Raw genomic sequence first — 18,498 nt, forward strand, 5'->3', positions numbered from 1 at the left:
AGTACATGTGAGCACAGGTGAGTACATGTGAGCACAGGCACGGGTGCACGCAGAGGCAGGAGGATTGTGAGCACAGGCCAGCACAGGCTATACCACAGTCCCTGTTCTTAGCTTCGTTTGTGTTGCTGTGAGGAGAAACCCTGACAGAAAGCATCTCACAGGAGAACGAGTTGTGCTGACATGGGCTCCCAGGGCATCCTCCATTGTGGGGGATCAAGATCAGTGGAGAGCGGGGACACCAGTGCACTGTGCCTTGCTCAGCCAACCTTCCCTATCTGCTCCACACCGTCTGAAACCACAGAACGGTACTACCCAACTGCAGGCTGGGCCTCTCAGCCATCCCCCGCACGCACGGCTAGGCACACAGGTCTGCTGATCCAGACAGTCTTCTGTGTCGAGTTGACAGTTAAAACCGTCACACCTTGTCTCAAACAGAACATGGATTTCAGAGAGGAGGACAGGGGTGCCATGTGGCTGGAATTTACAGGTGGTTACTTCCCTGGCTTTCTCAAGAGCTGAGGGCTCAGAGAGGAGAGGCTCCCGGAACTCCTCACCCTCAGGTGACAGGCTGGGGCAGGGCTTCTGCGACCTCAGTCCTATTCCCGAGTGTGATGGGTCAGGGGGCGGTCCTGGCAGCCCGTCCAGCTTAGCCTCCACAGCCAATGGAAAAGCACCATGTACAGACCTCCTCTGGGCCTTGTGAGGCTAACCCATCCCTTCGTCCATCTCCTCCTACTGCTCCCTCACACCACAAAGGCCCCTGCTGCTCTCAGCCAGCCCAACAAAGCTGGGGAGATGGAAGGATGGTCTAATTTGCATACTCAGGCTCCTCCCGCCCTTTATTAGGGCACAGTTGCCATAGCAACTGTTCCCGAAGCCTCTTCTCTGCACTGTTCCCTTTCTACCAGAGCAGAAATTCTATATGCTCACTCAGCTCTGTGCTCAGAATCCACCATGGTCTTAAGGGTGAAGAAAGCAGCCCAGAAAGGGAAAGCAGCTTGTCCAGGGACACACAACGAAGTCAGTGGCAGAGCCTTAGTTGGAACCCAGGTCTCCTGACATGCAAGGTGCCTGTCACCCAGGAAGGGGACTGGGCAGTGTGCTGCTGTCCCCAGCTTTCCCCACCTCCCCATTCCCACCCCATAGGACCCCTTAGGAGGGTCCCTGGGATGTTCTAAAACATACCTGTTTCCTGTCTCTGTCTATGCTGGTGTCTCCATGCTGGACTCCAGCACGACCAGTGTGTTTGGGGTGAATGGGCTTTGGAGTGGGGGGCACGAAAGCCAGCATCTGAGGAGTTGTTTGGGGGACGGGAGCACCTCGTTTCAGGTGGTCCCATCAGGAAGAGTCACCTACCCCAACTCAGTAGCACTAGTTAATGGTGGGAAAAGAGCCCCTCACCGCATAGAGCGAGAGTCGGCAGGCTCCTCCCTGAGAGCAGAGTTTGACTTAACTTTTTATTATGAGAATGTCCAGCATCTGAGGCAGGAACTCTCACGCGCCCACTCCCAACTCAAGAACCACCGGGCCGGACACAGCCGTTTCTGCTCTCCCCTGGGCAGGCTGAAAAAATCAGAAGCAAGCCTGTGAGGAAAGGGGGGGAAGTGGCTGAGGGAAGCCTCGGGAAGGGCTAAGGGCAGGGAGTTCCCGGGAAGCTCAGGGTGTTCTGGGGGCTGTAGCACCCAGAAGTCAGGCAGGGCCCTGCCTGGCTAAGGAAGCCCTGGTCCCGGCCCCAACCCCGCCTCTCTTTGTTTCATTTTCCCCTTCTTCCCCCCTTCACTTGCAATAAAAACATAATTATGGGCTTTGTACGAAAAAAAGGCAAATTATGGTGACATGCTTTAATTATGTGCCAGCAATGGCGGGCTGAATTCCACAGGCAGGGCCTCAGAGGTTACCTAAAAATAAAGCAAGAAGGCTCATTAGATGTTAATTGCTACTTTTGCCAACTGAAGTGAGACCCTGGCTTTCCAGCACACAGAGCTGTCTGGGGAACAGGCCCAGTGATGCTCGGAGGGCTGGGGCTGAGGCTTAGGGGGTGGCCAGGGCAGTACAGAGAGGCTGAGGGAAGCCAGAGGAGTGGCTGCGTCTACCCTGGAACGTCAGTGGACATCTGAACTCTGAGACTGGGAGGAAAGTGGGGGACCCTCAAGAGACTATGGCAAATGGGCTCAGGCCCTTCCTCCAGATTCCCTCATGCCGAGTTCCTCCTTGGGGGCTCCCTTGGTGGACTCAGCGCAGAGGTGGTCCAGGGACAGCTCGCACAGTGCTAAATGGTGTCCCCTCTGTCCTGGATCTGGGCCCCAGGTCCTCCTGCCTCCTATTCCAGGGCCTGAGAAGTTGCTGGAAGGACAGGTTTTAGGCTTTCAGCAGAACCAGCCCTGGAGCTAAAGGGCCCAGGACTCAGGCTTGGCACTCCACAATGGGTCTCACTGGGTCCTGAGAGGAATGAGCAGGTATCACGTGTCTGTCCATCTCACCTGGCAGCTCTTGGCCCTGGCCCCGGCAGGAGCAGCTGTCTCGTCTGTGAACTGTAGGCAAGTTTGTAGGTAGGCACTGCTGGTCCCCCTGGCTCCACCAACCCCAAGCCTGGTCCACGATGGATCCATGGTACCTCAGCCATCCCTGGGCAGCTTCCCCAGGCTGGTTGAGATCTGTGGCCTGTAGAGTGTCTTGGCTATGTTGTGTAAGCAAGGATAGAGAGGGTACTGGGGGTGTAGTCCCCCCGCTTAACCCCCTCAAGACTGAGACTCCAGGGGAATGTTCCAAGCCCTCCAGGGATTCCATCTTCCTGTTTTCCAATCCCTGTCTTACTGAAATAGAAAATCCTGGGCATCAGTGGCACCTGTCCACATGGCTGGGGCGTGGGGTGGGGTACAGACCTGTTATCCCAGCTACCCCAGAGGCTGGGGTAACAGAACTGAAAGTCCAGTGTAGAGCCAATGTATTAAAAGCTGTCTCAGAACAGAAAAATAAAGGGGGGGTGGCACTCAGTGGTAGAGTGCCTGGTGGCCTGAGATACCATCCCCAGTACAACAGGAAGTGATAATAACACTTCATTTATAATTTAGGATGGGAGCTGCCAGCTGGCCCAGGTGGGGCTTCCCCTCATCTTCTCAGAGCAGGCCACACAGTTTCCATCTGTTTCCCTGACAGTGCCTGGCTTGCAGGTCACTCCGGCCAGTCTCAGGCCCACGGGCCCACAGTTTTCTGTGCCCACACTCTGGGATCAGGGGTTCGGAAGGCACATAGCCCACAGCTTCCCCACTAAACTCTGTGTGGCCATCACCACCTTAGGAATCAACATTTCAGGGTTTAGTCTGGCTTCTTGAGAGTGACTCCCCAGCAGGTGGGTTCTCTGGGCCCGTGCCTCCCCTCCTGACTGGGAGAGGAACGAGGAGGCAGGGCCCCCAGTGGGTGCTGATTCCATTGTAGAACAAGGGTGAGGTTACCACACATGGAAATAGGCCAAGCTGGCTTTGTAGCTCTGGGCCAGGCCTTCTACCTGCCTAGCCTTGAGCCTCAGAGCTGAGGAGGGGTGAGGTGCCCAGGCTGGGGTACTGTAGGAATCCCCCAGAAGACGCCTTTCTCCCTCCAAATTCAATCCTTCTCCCATACACCTGCTTACCCGGAAGCTTCCGGAAATCACTTGTGACCTGGTGCTCCAGCTTTGCCTGACCGAGCCCAATGTTAGCACAGCGCTAAGCGGGGCCTAATCTGAGAGTTCTCAGGACCATGGTAGCAGACAGTTGGAAGGAGACAGCATTCCTTCTTAGAGCTATTCCCTCTCACTAGCACGAATAGGGCACCATGCGCAGACCTGGCGATGGGAGGGAGAGGTGAACACAGCTGGCCCCAGGAGTAAGGGCTGGTTCCTGGGGTCCGGGACCTCTGGTATACCACACAGAGATCTCATCACATGTCTCACATTGGTCCCCGATGTCTCCCTGTCCAGGGCCCTGTGTCCCTTTGGTTATGTCCTTGTCATCTAGCATTGGGTGGGAGAGTTGGGAAGAGGGCAGAGCCAAGAACCAGGGTTGGGTCCCACTGCCAGCTGTGGCCTCATTGTGTCACCAACTCTGTAATTTTCTCCTGGCAGAGCCCAGCTCTGAGCCATGCCCCCTGCCTGCCTCCCCACCCACCAAGAGAGCCAGCTGCCGACTTGCACACCTGCTGCACACTCTTGTCACTAGTCTAGGACAGATGGGTCTGGTGTAGAAACACATGCACTCGCGCACGCGCGCGCGCACACACACACACACACACACACACACACACACACACACACACACACACCAAAGATCCATGCACAGAGGAACTGGATACATACACAACAGACAGACACACAGGCCCACAGAGAGTCACACCCCTTCAGCACCATGTGCCAACACATGGGCTCCATGCCCCTTAGCACCTGGAGATAGGAAAGCAAGGCTGGATCTGGGGACCGTGGTGCCTTGAACCAAATTCTGTAAGGGATGCACGCCCTTGGCTGAAGGAAGCAGGGGCCAGGAGGAATGTTAACGGTAGAATAACCCCCTGCATGCGTACTTCTTTCTTTAAAGATTTGTTGCATTTTTACTTATATGTATGTAGAAACGTGCACAGGTAAGTGGGGGTGCCCAAGAACTCCAGAAGAGGGTAGCAGAACTGCCGGAGCATGGTACCACACCTGATGTACCATGCTTGGGTCTTCTGTAAGATGCCTTGTAACCACCAAACCATCTCCACCCCCAGTAGGTGCTAGAATATTCTGCAGGGCCCTGCTCCCTTTACATGGGATGCCAGCCATCCGGGTCTAATGCCACCACCGAGTCCCACTCCCAGCAGCCTTCTGAAGTTTGGTGCCCTTCTGCCCCCTGGCCATCAGTTGTGGCTGAGCATGGGGCCCTCAGTGGACACACAGGCCAGGTGCAAAACCATGTGTTTATCTTTATTAGAAATGCTCTCAGTATAAAAACAGTCATGCTACACATCAGAGACCATCACCAAACACCCAGGCACTGAACTCCGTGTCGTTGGCAGGAAGGGCAAGGCGGGCAGGCGGGCGGGGCACACAGCAGACAGGTAGGGTGGACGAGCAGGCTGCAGGCCACAGGGACACACAGAGGCCACCAGGAGGACGCTGCACTTTGCAACACACTCAATATTAGTTTTCGTTTGGGCTTTTTTGTGTTTTGACACCCCCCTTTTTTTCCTCTTTTGCAACATGTAAGAGTTGGATGGGGTTGAGGAGACTAAGGCTGGGAAGAAGATGGAGTCGATGGGACAGAAAAGAAAAATGCATGAGAAATGGGACAGGGAGGGGGGCAACTCAGGGAAGCAGAAGCACGGGACAGAGCAGATGGCAGAGGAAGGGCAGGGGCAGAAAGGAAACTACAGAAGCAGAGAGCCCAAACAGACAACACATGCAGAACAAAAGACAGAAGAGAAACGCAAAGACAGGTAAGGACCAACCCGGTCACCAACAGGACAGACGGAGGCAGAAGGAGGGAGAAAAGGCCAGCGCTGGGATCTTGAGGCCAAGCCCCTGTGCTCTGGGGCTGAGCACGACATGGGTCCAGGAAGGAAGCCTGTGTGGCGCAATCTGGAGCTGCCCCAGCCACTCAGCCTCCTCCGGTTGCCCACCACCACTTGCCCAGCAGTGGCTGCCGGAGGCCCTACTGTCCTCAGCACCAAGCCACGTTTGTGGATGCCCATGGGGCAGGCAGGACATCAGCAGGGCCCTCAGGAATGGCCCTGGCCCGATGCACCATCCTCAGAGGTTGTGACTCTTCGACCTGCTTGGCTCCTCAGCCCAGCTAGATTGCATGGTTGGTGTAGGTGACGTAGGTCTGCTTGGTTGTCAGTGCTGGAGAGAGAGCCGGAGAGCCAGGAGTCAGCGTTTCCTCTTTCAAGGCCTCCTTCCCCAGAGGCATGCCCCATACAGAACTCCATCAGGGTCCCAGCCCAGGGGACTCCAACTGGGTAGTTGACACACCTGTCCCAAAGCTGCCTCTCTCGCCATCCCCAACCCCAGGTGCCACACAGGATTCCCACCGCCACAGCTTTGCTTGGGTGAGCCATTCCCTGGAGCTTGCCTCCTCCTCACAATGTCACTCAGGTGTGACCCCATCTTTGAGCCCCCCACCGCTAAGTACCTCCCCACTATAGAACTCTGGTCAACTCCTAACTCTATCACGACTTAAAATAGTTCCTGGGATGTATGATGTCATTCTAGAATCTTAAAATAGTGTCCAAGGGAAATCTTTCAGAGGTTCAGTCCCGGACATTTTGGAAGAGCAAACACTCGGTGTGTTGAATGGTGGCCTGGGGGTTACAATAGGACTGAGATGAAGCAATGGCAGCCAGACAGAGGCCTTGCTTGGCAAGCCGCTGAGACATGCAGAGGCTCCCAATGCCCTCTGCCCAAGCAAGACACAAGTCCCTGATCCCGGAGACATTGGAGCATCCATCCTGTCCATCCCTGGTGGCCTGTCCCCTCAGTCTGGAGCCTCAGACTAGCATTCTCTGCCTTGGTCACTCTGGTCTTCATGTATGTCCTCCAGCCCAGCTGAGACTGGTGTGGCTCAGCACCCTCAAGGACCCTCCCCTGGGTGATGATGGCATCAGGTCTCAGAGGCTGTGAGTCTCCCCTACCCCAGCAGAGTACAGACCTTCTGGTAGTCCAGAAGACCAAGGAGGGTTGTCTCCTTTGTCAGTGAGCCAAGACCAGAGGTGTGAGGAGGCTGGCCACACCCTTGGTTTGTCCTGCCTTGAGAGGTTTGGGGGGGTCTCTGTCAGCGACAGTGACAGGGTACCTGGGGTGGGGTGGGGAGGGGCTGGATGAAAAAAGTGCTCTCCTCATCTTGGAGCTGCCCTGTTCCCCTTGGGACTTTTGCAGCTCTGAGAAGGAGGCACACCCATGGGGATGGGCCAGGGGCATGTGACCCAGAAAAGGAGTTGGGCAGGGCAGATAGCAGTCCACCAGCTGTCTCTCGAATCCCTGTTACACTGGACACATGGCTGCCTGGCCTCTCTTGCAGCTGAGCAGGCTCCATAGTAAATCTTGTTAATTAAATCCAAGGGAGGGATGGTGTCCTAGTTAGGGTCAGTTATCAACTTGGCACATCCTACAGTCATTTGAAGGAGCCCCAGTGGGGTGAATCAGCCAGATCAGACTGGCCTGTGGCCATGTCTGTGAGGAATTGTCTTAATGATTGTGGTGGAAGGGCCAGCCCACTGTAGGCTACACCGTCTTCGGGCAGGTGGCTCTGCGCCGAATTAAAAGGCTAGCAAAGCATGAGCCAGAGAACAAGGCAGTAAGTAGCTTTCCTCTGTGGTTTCTGCTTCAAGCTCCTGCCTTGTGTTCCTGATTTAGCTCAGTGATGGACTATAACCTTCAGGATGAAATAAACACTTCCCCCTAACAGTCCCAAGTTGCTTTTGGTCATGGTGTTTACCACAGCAACAGAAAGGCAAACGAGGGCAGATAATGTGCACCCACCACCACAGTTGGAGTAAAACGGCTGTTTCCACTTCTGCCCTCCCTTCTCTGTTTCATGAGCAAAACAGACACTGGAGAGAGCCAGCCCCAATCCTTGGGGAACCAAAAGAGCAACAAGATGGAAGGAACCTGGGCCCATGCCTGGCTCCTGCCCACCTATCACCTTCTTTGACGTCAGAGGGAGAAAAGCATCTGCCTGATTGGAGCCTCTTGGTTTTTCTTCTGGGACCTCAGGAGGTACCAAGACCAGAGTTCAGTTCAGCTAAAGAAATAACTTTCTTCTGGCCAGGGGTGACGGTGGGACAAGTGACCCTGTCTGAAGGAGTATCAAGCAGAAGCCGGTGCAATGAAAGGGAACGTGCCCTAACATCCAGGGAAAGATAAGAGCAACAAAGTATCCCTGAATCTCTCAAGGGGGCTGGATAGCCAAGAGGACTGTGGGATGGAACAGACTGGGAAGCATCCTGGACCTCAAATGGACCAGGCAAACACGGGCAAAGGGGCCGGGGTGCAGAATGTGACTGACTGTGCTGGATGAGATTCCTGTAGAGTTCATTCTGGCAGAGGGAGCCCCTCCTTCCTAGGTAACCTCAGGGGGCTCCCTCCTTTTCCTGCTGAGCCTGTTACTCTACCCTATAGTTAGAAATAAGCAAGCAACGTGGCCCTTTCAAGGTGCCCAGAATTCTTTTCCCTAAGGACTGTCAAAACTTTCACTGCTTCCACCTGAAACCCATGGCTCCTGGAGAGCCACACTGGATGGTTCCTCTAGCAATCCCGGCTGCCATGAACACACCCCATCATCGCCTGTGCAAACTGATGAAGACTGCTTGCCAGCTGCAAGACCCTCCAGTGGCTCAGGCCTGGAGACAGAAAGAAACCTCAGCCGTGGTGGGAGCTAACCCCTACAGGGGAATGCACACCTCAGGCCCTGCTGCATCAGGAGATATAAGGGGACAAGAAAAAAAGCGCATGGCAAGGGACATCTCAGTCCCACTAGCCAGCACTGTCTGTTTCTTCGAAGCTACCTGAATCACTGGCCCCCAGAGCTTGCAGAATGAGGGTCTCAGCCCTCAGCTGAAAACCAGGGGGCTCCCCACCCTTTGCTAAAGCCTGTCTCACCATCTGGAAAATGGAAATGGTAGAGTTTGCTAGCAGGAAGGCACACAGCGAGAATCAGCGAGCCAGGAGGGGACCTGGGCCACCCTCTGGGCCTCTTCAGCAACTGCCATATATGCTGCTGACAAACTAACCCTCCTCAAGCGGGAACAGTGGTTCTCCACCTGCAAACCAGGTGACAACAACCATAGCAGCTGGCACTCGGGCCAGGGGCAGGTGAAACCCTCAGCTCTAAGATTCTGGACAGGAAGGCGCTCTGGCAACCATGCCAGGGTGGGCACTTGGCACTGCAGAAGTCCCAGCTTCGTGAGGGAGGGCATGTAGGTGTGGCAGCCTCCCCCCCCCCACAGGGTTCTCAGTCACCAGCCAATCATATAGCAATTTGCAAGACAGCTCAAGGCACAAGGCTAACAGCCACCACTTGTCGCCCCGTGATTCTGCGCCAATCTGCCGCAATCAGGGTTCTAAATTATTTATTCTGTTGTTTGTTTAAAGATATGTGGCCTGAACTTGACAGCGTGAAAAATGTCCCTGTTCCATGGAAGTGACACCTCCCCACTCCTCCCTCTCTCACCCCCTCATCTGGGCTGTCCCTAGAATTGATCACTGTGCGGCCCTGTCACTGAGAAAGACAGGGGACAAAAGGAGCTGCCACCTCCGGCCTAGCTGCAGGAGGTGCTGGGCAGGAGCAGGGTTGGGGACCTGGCCTCCTCCTATCTGCTATCTTTCCCTTTATGACCTTGGGATCAGCCTGAGCAGGGCAAAGGGACACCAGCAGGGCCATCAGAGCTCTGTGAAGCCTCACCCTGTGATTCCCTCTGACTGATGAATGTCATAGTGACACCTCCTGCTCTTGATGGACAGCATGTGCGCGTGTGTGAATGCGTGTGTGTGAATGCATGTGCTTGTGTGTGAATGTGTGTGTGAATGCATGTGCGTGTGTGTGAATGTGTGTGTGAATGCATGTGCGTGTGTATGAATGCATGTGTGTGAATGTGTGTGTGAATGCATGTGTGTGTGTGTGTGTGTGTGTGTGTGAATGCATGTGCATGTGTGCATGTGAGCACCTGTCCACTTGTGTGTGGAACTGTGTGCGAAGCTCACGGGGCCTTGAAGGATAGGGCGGGAATGGGCGGGAATGGGCCGGAAATGTCCACAGGAAGGAGCAAGGAGCCCCCAGGCTGCATTGAGAACCCTCGACAGTCAGGGGAACATGGAAGCAGAGGGGGTACCCTGCCCCTTCCCATCTTAAGGCAGTGCCTAAAGGAAGCACCAGGATCAAAAGGCAGGGGTTACACGGTTTTGTGAGAGGAGGAACAAAAATAGGAAAGTAAAATGCGGTGTGCGGGGGGAGGGGTCTGTTAACACAAGGTGAGGGGCACGTCAGAAGTCAGGTATATTGCCCCACACAGAGAATGGGGACCCCAGAGAAAGGGAAGCCATAGCACGGGAAAAGACACCATGTTGAGGCCAGCCTCAACTTCCTCTAGGGATCAAACCCAGGTTGAGCTTGTCCCTGCTGCCACCAACTGGCTCTGTGTGCTGCCTTCAGCTCAGGACCCTCTCTGTTGAGACCTCTGACAAGCCCCTGGGGAGATGCTGCCCCATGGGGACATAAGCCAAAGTCCCCCTGTCCCAGGATGGCCATGTCCGTCCCCATCTTTCAGACCCATTAGAGACAAAGCCAAAGATCCCTCCTGGGTTACTCCAGGAACTGGGCCTGAGAGATGATGCCAGAACAGGGACATGGTGGGGTCTCAGCAGGAACCAGGTCAGCTGGCACAGAAGGATGTGGCCATCTACAGGGAGCCTCTGAAATTGCCCCAAAGCCCCCAGGAAGGGCTGGACAGGACAATCGTGCTCACCTGCAACCTACTGTCTCCTAGCAGTTACCAGAGAGCCGCCAGTGATGGGGCCTGCAGCTGCCCTGCAAGAAAGGGGTGGGAGGGGCCTGGGAGGCAAGGGAAGAGGCTGTACACTCACCTGGGGCCTCCAGGTTCTCACATAGCTCGGACTTGGCTTCCCCATTGGGCCTGAAGTTGCCCTTCTGCGTGAACTTGTTGGTCATGGTGGCCGCGGTGACCACGGCTTTGAGGCTGCGCTTACGCTTGGGCACGTTCTGCTCCGGGTGGAAGAGGATGATGTAGACTTTGGGCATGTAGAGCATTCCCAGGGACACAGAGGCACTCAGACTCACGGAGACCGTCAGTGTGGTCGTCTGGATGTACAGCTGTGGGTGGCCGCAGGCGGGGGTCAGTTCTGCCCCACTCTGCCGAGACTCCACCCACCTGGCCCTGACCCTGTCCTGCTCCATGGAGCTCCATCTACCCCACTCAGCTCTACCGACTCTCATCCTAGAGGGCCCTGACCTGGCCAGCGCTCTTCTAGGAATCGGTACAGCTGGGACAGCCCACTCTGCACCTGACAGCTTCTGCCAGGAGGAAGTCAGTGTAGCTGGGACTTCAGAATTCCTGGGACTAGTGTGTGAACTTGGACAGTCAGTCCTTGTGCCTCAGTTTTCTTATGTACACCACAGGCCTGAAAACTACAGTACCTACCTCCCAGGGCTGTGGCGACGGCAGGGTTAACAGTGCTCAGGGTGTGGGAAGCACTGTGTGTGGTAGGGTGATGGAAGCCCGTGGAACACCCCCCACATCCAACCTGGAGAAAAGTCTCCTGCACAGCTCTTGGGGACCAGAGCTGACCTTCATAGGGGCAGCCCCTGCCAGGGCTGCTGTGGGTGACTGGTGCCTTGGAATGGCTCCCAGCAGCCCCTCATCCAGTGACTAGCTACCAGGTGCTACCCATGTGGAACAGGCCCTAGCAGGGACCCACGACACCCAGCGGAAGATGGCTGTGGCAGCAACACTGTCAAAGCTCATTTCACGCTCGCTCGCCAGCACTAACGGTGACAGATGTTTAGCAAAACGAAAGCCCATTAATCTGGGTGTCGGATAATCCATTCTTCAATGGCGGAAGCTCTCCAAACAGAGCCCAGTGATTGCTACAGCCCCGCCCAGGTCTTCTCCCATCTCCTCCTTTCGAACAGGTGACCCAGGCCCTGGCTACCCCTCTCAGCTCAGCTGGGCCCCAGAAGCTGGCATGGAGGAGACGGGAAATGCCCTGGAGCAGAGGGATACAGGATGGCAGAACAGGGGTGGTGCAGGGTGGGGCTGGGTACCAGCATCTGAAGGCAGAGGTCTGGCCTGTGGGAGGGCAGGAACCTGATAGAGAGGGGTGAAGCAGAAGGGGCCTTGACCACCATGTTGTGGCCGAGTATCTGCAGACCCTGATGCTGTCCCTGCCAAGACACACAGGAGGAATTCCCAGAGATGACACCCCAGTTCCCAGGAATGACACCCCAGGCAAGGCCAAAAACAACTTCTCAAGCCACCATCTTCCTCGGGTATGGGGCCACACACCACAATGGCATGCCGTAGAGGAGTGTGGCCTCTGCCTGTACCTGCCCTCAGAGGGAAAATGGAGAGAGAGAGAGAGAGAGAGAGAGAGAGAGAGAGAGAGAGAGAGAGAGAAAGTAAGAGAAACCCAGAGGGGAAAAGCTTGCAACTGAGAGAGAAAACAGAATGAGGTACAAAAAGTGTCTCCAGGGGCTGCCTGGGCTCTGGGCTTTTGCTCTCACCTCCCACTCAGCCCCCCTGACCCCCACCACCCACCACCCACCTTGTCGGCCGACTGTGAGGTGCCAAAGAAGATGGGGATGAAAGCCAGCCAGACGATGCAGGTGGTGTACATGGTGAAGCCGATGGGCTTGGCCTCGTTGAAGGTCTCAGGCACACCTCGAGTCTTGATGGCATACACGGTACATGTGACCATGAGCAGCATGCTGTAACCCAGCAGGCAGATGAGTGACAGGTCAGAGATGTCACACTTGAGCACACCCCTGGCAAAGCGGGGGTCAAGTGTCCGTTGGTCCTGGAAGTCCACCACTGAGTGGGAGGGGTCCACCACAAACCACACACAGATGCCGAGCAGCTGGAGGGAGATGAGGCTAAAGGTGATGGCCAGCTGTGAGGCTGGGCTGATGAAGCGTGGCGCACTGACTGACCGCTTGCCCTGTTCAAAGATGCGGTAAATGCGGTTGGTCTTGGTGAGCAGGGCCGCGTAGCTGATGCTCATGCCGAGCCCCAGGAAGATACGGCGGAGCGAGCAGGTGCCCAGGTCTGGCTCTGCAATCATGAGGAAGGTAGTGGCATAGCACAGAAAGATGCCCGCCAGCAACACGTAGCTCAGCTCCCGGCCCGAGGCCTTGACGATAGGAGTGTCATTGTAGCGCACAAAAGTGACCACCACAAACAGGGTGGCGGCAATGCCCACCACGGCCAGGAAGAGGGGCAGCACAGCCCAGGGCGAGCCCCACTCCAGCTTGATGATGGGAATGGGCTGGCAGCTCGTGCGGTTCTCTGTGGGCCGCATGTCGTACGGGCAGGTTTTGCAGGTGTAGCGGTCCACCTGGTACTGGTACCCTGTGCAGGGCTCACAGTGCCAGCAGCAAGCCATGCCCTTCACCGTCTTCTTCCGCTCACCCGGCTGGCAGGGCAGACTGCAGATGGAGCGTGGCAGCTGCTGGCCACTCCCTGGCCACTGCATCCGCTCTATCTGGCAACGACAGCACCATAGAGCTGGCTTCAGGACATGCTGGCAGCGCCCAGACTTACCCCCGAGATCTTCTCTCTGGCTGCACAACTGAATCAGACCCTACTGGCCAAAGGCCCAGCTTCCTGGACTTCACCAGAGCTGACCGGCTGACAGCTGGAATCCGACAGCTTACCCACGAGACCCAGACACCACTAACCCGGCAAGAACTGAAACACTTAACACTCATCTGGAAAAACTGAGTCTAGAGAACATGTGACACCCTAGAGACATACTGAGCACCAATACAGGGCAAAGACCCTAGGAGTCCCAACTTCCAAACCCCAAGGCCTGGAAATCATGCCACCAGGAGTGAGTTAGAAATGCCCATTTCGGAGGGGAGCGAGAGGGAGAGGGAACTGGGATTGACCTGTAAAACAATCTTGTTTCTAATTCAAATAAAAGAAAAAAAGTGCTTAAGAGAAAATAAAAGAAATGCCCATTTCAATCTGCCTAGACTTCCACCTGTGTGAACAAGCCCCTCCCAGGTGGTTCCCAGGCCTCACAGCTCTGCCCTGAGCTTCTTTCCACCCAGAGACTCCGAAGTCCTGCTCAGCTGAAAGCAAGGAACAAAGATTTAATCAGAAGCCACTTAATGAGAGCCCAGGGCTAGCATTCCTTTACATTCAACTCCAAATGAGAGCTCAGTTCCAGGACTTGCTGGGAGCAAAGTGAGCCACAGGAGTGGCTTCATACCCAGGAGTGTTGTTACACCCTACCAATTCCTTACGACATTGGAGGAAGTAACCTGGTGGCCAGGAAGTAACAGGTGCTGGACCAGGAAGCCTGATTAACCTGGGGAGCCCTGGTCAAAGGGAGTACTCTAAGAGCAGCCAGGCAGTCACTTTGTTCTCAGAACAGCAAGCCTGCCCAGATGGGACAGAGTGTGTGTGTGTGTGTGTGTGTGTGTGTGTGTGTGGTGTGTGTGTGTGTGTGTGTGTGTGTGTGTGTGTGTGTGTGTGTGTGTGTGTGTGTGTGTGTGTGTGTGTGTGTGTGTGTGTGTGTGTGTGTGTGTGTGTGTGTGTGTGTGTGTGTGTGTGTGTGTGTGTGTGTGTGTGTGTGTGTGTGTGTGTGTGTGTGTGTGTGTGTGTGTGTGTGTGTGTGTGTGTGTGTGTGTGTGTGTGTGTGTGTGTGTGTGTGTCTTTACTGAACGCCCTCTCCTGAAGGAATGTGCCCAGCTGGTTCAGGCTGTTCAGAGAGCTTCCGAGCTGAGTAGAAGGGAATGAGCAAGGGCAAGGGGCAAAGAAAGCCCACATGAAGAGATTTTCTTGTGTTCTGTGTATTATGGGATGTATCACTCTAGCAGCCAAAGGGAGCAGTGGCTATGTAGAGGTCTGGAAGGAACAATGGTGGATGCTCTGGAAAACCCTGGTTCCCATGAAGATGGTCCAGCCCCAGGGTGGGCGCTGTGGCTAGACGGCTTCGCACCTTGCCACCCACAGGGGACACTGTGATACCTCACTAAGAGAGCTTCCGTCACCTGCAGAGAGACCCTTAGATCGCCTGGTAGCCCTTCCTCTCCCTCAGCTCCAGCAAGCTTGCCTGCTATGGCTCCTAGTCACCCAGAGAGAGAACTGGAAAACCCTGCCCTCCCTTTATCTCACCCTGAGACTCAGTCCCTTCCTGAGATCGGGGCAGAACAGACATCAGGAGGCTGGACAGACAGACTGGCAGGGAGGGAAGAGGAGACCTTCAGAACTATACACACACACACCTCCAGCCTTCAGAACTATACACACACACACCTCCAGCCTTCAGAACTATATACACACACACACACACACACACCTCCAGCCTTCAGAACTATACACACACACCTCCAGCCTTCAGGACTATACACACACACACACACACCTCCAGCCTTCAGAACTATACACACACACACACACACACACACACACACACACACACAGCCTTCAGAAACACTCCAACTACACACACACACACACAGCCTTCACTACACACACACACACACAGCAGAACTACACACACACACACACACACAGCACTACACACACACACACTCCAGCCTTCAGACACACACACACACACACACACACTAGCCTTCAGAACTACACACACACACACACACACACACACACACACACACACACCTCCAGCCTTCAGAACTATACACACACACACACCTCCAGCCTTCAGGACTATACACACACACACACACCTCCAGCCTTCAGAACTATACACACACACACACACACACACACACCTCCAGCCTTCAGGCCCAGTTGTGAAAGAGGGACAGGACAATGTCTGCCTCACAGAACTGCCAGCCTCTCGGGAAGATCACACGGTTAGAACTGCGGTATAGAGAGGTGTGCACGCGCACAAGCACGCACTCCTGCCGGACTGCCACTGTGAACAGGCCTGGCTCCATCTGTCCTCTGTGCATAGCACACCCTAATCCACCTTCTCTCTACCCAGCACTGGGGAACCTTGTTCTGTCCCCCCAAGCTATGTGGCCTCAGGAGAATCCCTCCCTAGGGGTAGATAGCACCCTGAGACTTGCTCCAGGTGAGAAGGCTCTCAAACGTGGAATAAAGGGATCCATGCTGGGCAGGCTGCAAGGGCTCCTTGCCTAGAAGACTGCAAGGTCCTGCTTTGCCCACTGGGCACAGGCCTCTCCCCTCCATCCCTGCAGTGCAGAGACCAAGCCCCAGACAATTCACTATGGGTGCTTCCTCTCAACAGTAAAACCCAAAGCAAAACAAAACTGTTTCATGGCTGGGGGTATCGCTCCAAGGGCAAGAAGGAAAGCCAGGGCATCTCTTAGTTAAAATAAGGTACGAGCAGCCAGGGACTCACTCTCAGATAGCTTGGTGTCAGCCAGCGACCGCTGGCCCAGCCAGGCCTGTGCACTCTGTTTCCCCATGTTCCCTCCCTGTCCTCATGCTTACTCTGAGGTGCAGGTGGTCAGTCCAGGAGCCGATGACTTTGTACTCAGCCGAGCCGTTGCGCAGCTGGTACTGGTAGATGTCATAACGTCCTGGTGCGTCTCCGTTCTCATTGAAGGTTACAGGGTTCCCGGCGATGCCTGCATGGAAAGACTTTGCTGAGCCCTTACCAGGCCGGGCACAGGGAGGCTTAGGGACTCAAGGCATAGGTGTCTCTGGGAAGACCCCTGCACAGAACTCTAAAGAGACCACCATTCCCGGCCCCGTGAGCTCAGACCTCTATACCCTGCTGCTCATGGCCCAGGCCACCCCAGAGTCGTGGGGCATCCTGCTCTGTGCCCACCTGAGAAGTTGACGTTTCGGATGTACTTAAGCAGCTGGGTACCATCCACAGGGTCCATTCGAGGGCAGAGTCCTACACGGCCAGGACACAGGTCACGGTGCATGGCGTGCAGTGCGTGGCCCATGGCGTACACAGCGTCAATCACAAATTGCACCTTCCCCTCCTGCTCATAGGCCGAGTCCTGCCCGATGCGCTCTCGGTCTGTGAGGGAACACCATGCCAGGCACCGTGAGGCCCTCTGAGCTCAGCAGTGGGAGCCTGAGCATACCCAGGTGTCCTGATTTGAAACCCTATGGCTGCTCCATCACCATGTGAACATGGGGTGGGGGCTCCAAAGGGTGAGTCCACAGCCCTACACGCTACCCCACTAGGCCCCAGAACAACCAGGACAAGCCCCTTGATCCTGCCACCATCAGTAGGCAGTGACCTGGTAACATCCTTAGGGCTCTAGCATCTGAGAGCCCTCTCTCAGCTGACCTGGGGTCACCAAGCAAACAGTTGCCCACACAGGCTTGGGAACAGCCAGGACGGAGCTGTCTCTCTCCCAAGGGCTGGGGTATCCCAAATGCAGCTCACCGTGGGCTGTCACTCCAGAGCGTGACAACCTCTTCCTAAGAAACAGATAAAAGGAGGCCCCAGAGAGGCTAAATCTGGCTTCCTGATGCCCTCAATGGCTTCCAGTCACTTGACACCACAAGTTGTCATCAGCCCTGCCCTTGCCTCCCCACTTCAGTCACGGCCTTCCTGGCAGCTGGGTGAGTGACCCCACCTCACAGCCTTCTCACTACTGACTGAAGTGCCCCCGACCTCCTCCATGTACCCGCCCCCACTGTAGGGTACCATCCTCCCAGAAAGCAGCTGCCATCTTCATCGGACAATCAGTGCCTGCACCAACAGCCCCTCACAGATGATACCTTCGCAGAAAGAAGGGATGCAAGCGTCACTGTGTCCTCCTGTGAGTTTCTAGCCGCTCCTCCCAGCCACTGGGATGCGATTCTTCCCTAATTACATGTGGCCTTGCTGGGGGACATGAGTGGCAGACCTTGCAGTGTGGCTACGGTAAGGTCACCCACACTCCTGCCTGGGACCCTCCTCCCCCACACTCTACAAACAAGCCTAATAAACTCATCAGTTTCCCAGGTGAACTGTGGTAGACTCAAACTCTGGTTGTGACTGGCGCCTTAGGAGGAGGCAGAGATGTTTACAAATACGGGGAAGGTTTCCTACAGCACTCCCCTGGACACCACCCAGACTCAGCAGCCCTGTGTAAGTCCCGAGCTTCCAGAGGTCTGGGTCTGCTCTGGCAGGCGGTGAGACTGTGAGGAGGCGAGGCACAGGCTGGTGGCCTGACAGTGTCAACTGGATAAGAGTGGCCAGGACAGGGGCTTCTGAAGTGGCAGCAGAGACCCCCTGGGCTGCAACATCCAGGAAGTCTTCCTAGAGGCGGCGGCTCCTGGCCTGGCCAACATATGATAGTGACGACTTTAAAAACCACACTGTGCCGAGCCTGTATGTGCTGGACTTTGCCGATCAGTTTGTTGACTTCTTTAGTAGTTTTTAAGATTTATTTTATGTGTACGAGCATTTTGTCTGCACGCATGTGTGTGCACCATGTACAAGCGAATGAAGGTCAGCAAAGGGCACGGGGTTCCCTGGAGCTGCGGTTTGTTCACGGCTGTGAGCTGCCATGTGTTGCTGGGAATTTAACCTGGGTCCTATGGAAAAGCCATCAATGCTCTTGACCCCTGAGCCATCCCTCCAGCCCCCTTACTTCCTTTGGAAAGTTTTTTGAATTACATTTGCTATTCATTGTGTGTGAGCTCCTGGGCCACAGCCCCCATGTGGAGGTCAGAGGTCAACCTTGAGGAATCAGCCCCGTTTCCACTCAGACATCAGTGAATCTCTGCCTCGATGCCGTGAGTGAGAAGTCCCTTTGCAGAGACAGAGAGGCTACGGCATTGGCACAGAAATGCCGGACAACAGGCGGG

General features: G+C 55.4%; 1 protein-coding gene across 2 annotated transcripts in view; it reads right to left on the reverse strand.

The window, feature by feature from the left end:
• Positions 1-5,801: 5,801 nt before the first annotated feature.
• Grm4 (glutamate metabotropic receptor 4) overlaps positions 5,802-18,498 on the reverse strand; it is a 72,241-nt gene continuing 59,544 nt past the window's right edge. For both annotated transcript variants that reach the window (XM_035451649.1, XM_035451648.1), the window contains 5 exons: positions 16,511-16,711; positions 16,171-16,307; positions 12,284-13,219; positions 10,586-10,832; positions 5,802-5,851 (listed from right to left, as the gene is read on the reverse strand). In XM_035451649.1, the coding sequence (XP_035307540.1) occupies positions 5,802-5,851; positions 10,586-10,832; positions 12,284-13,219; positions 16,171-16,307; positions 16,511-16,711 (1,571 nt within the window). The remainder of the gene's footprint in view (positions 5,852-10,585; positions 10,833-12,283; positions 13,220-16,170; positions 16,308-16,510; positions 16,712-18,498) is intronic.

Source organism: Cricetulus griseus (assembly GCF_003668045.3).
Source record: "Cricetulus griseus strain 17A/GY chromosome 1 unlocalized genomic scaffold, alternate assembly CriGri-PICRH-1.0 chr1_0, whole genome shotgun sequence".
NCBI lineage: Eukaryota > Metazoa > Chordata > Mammalia > Rodentia > Cricetidae > Cricetulus > Cricetulus griseus.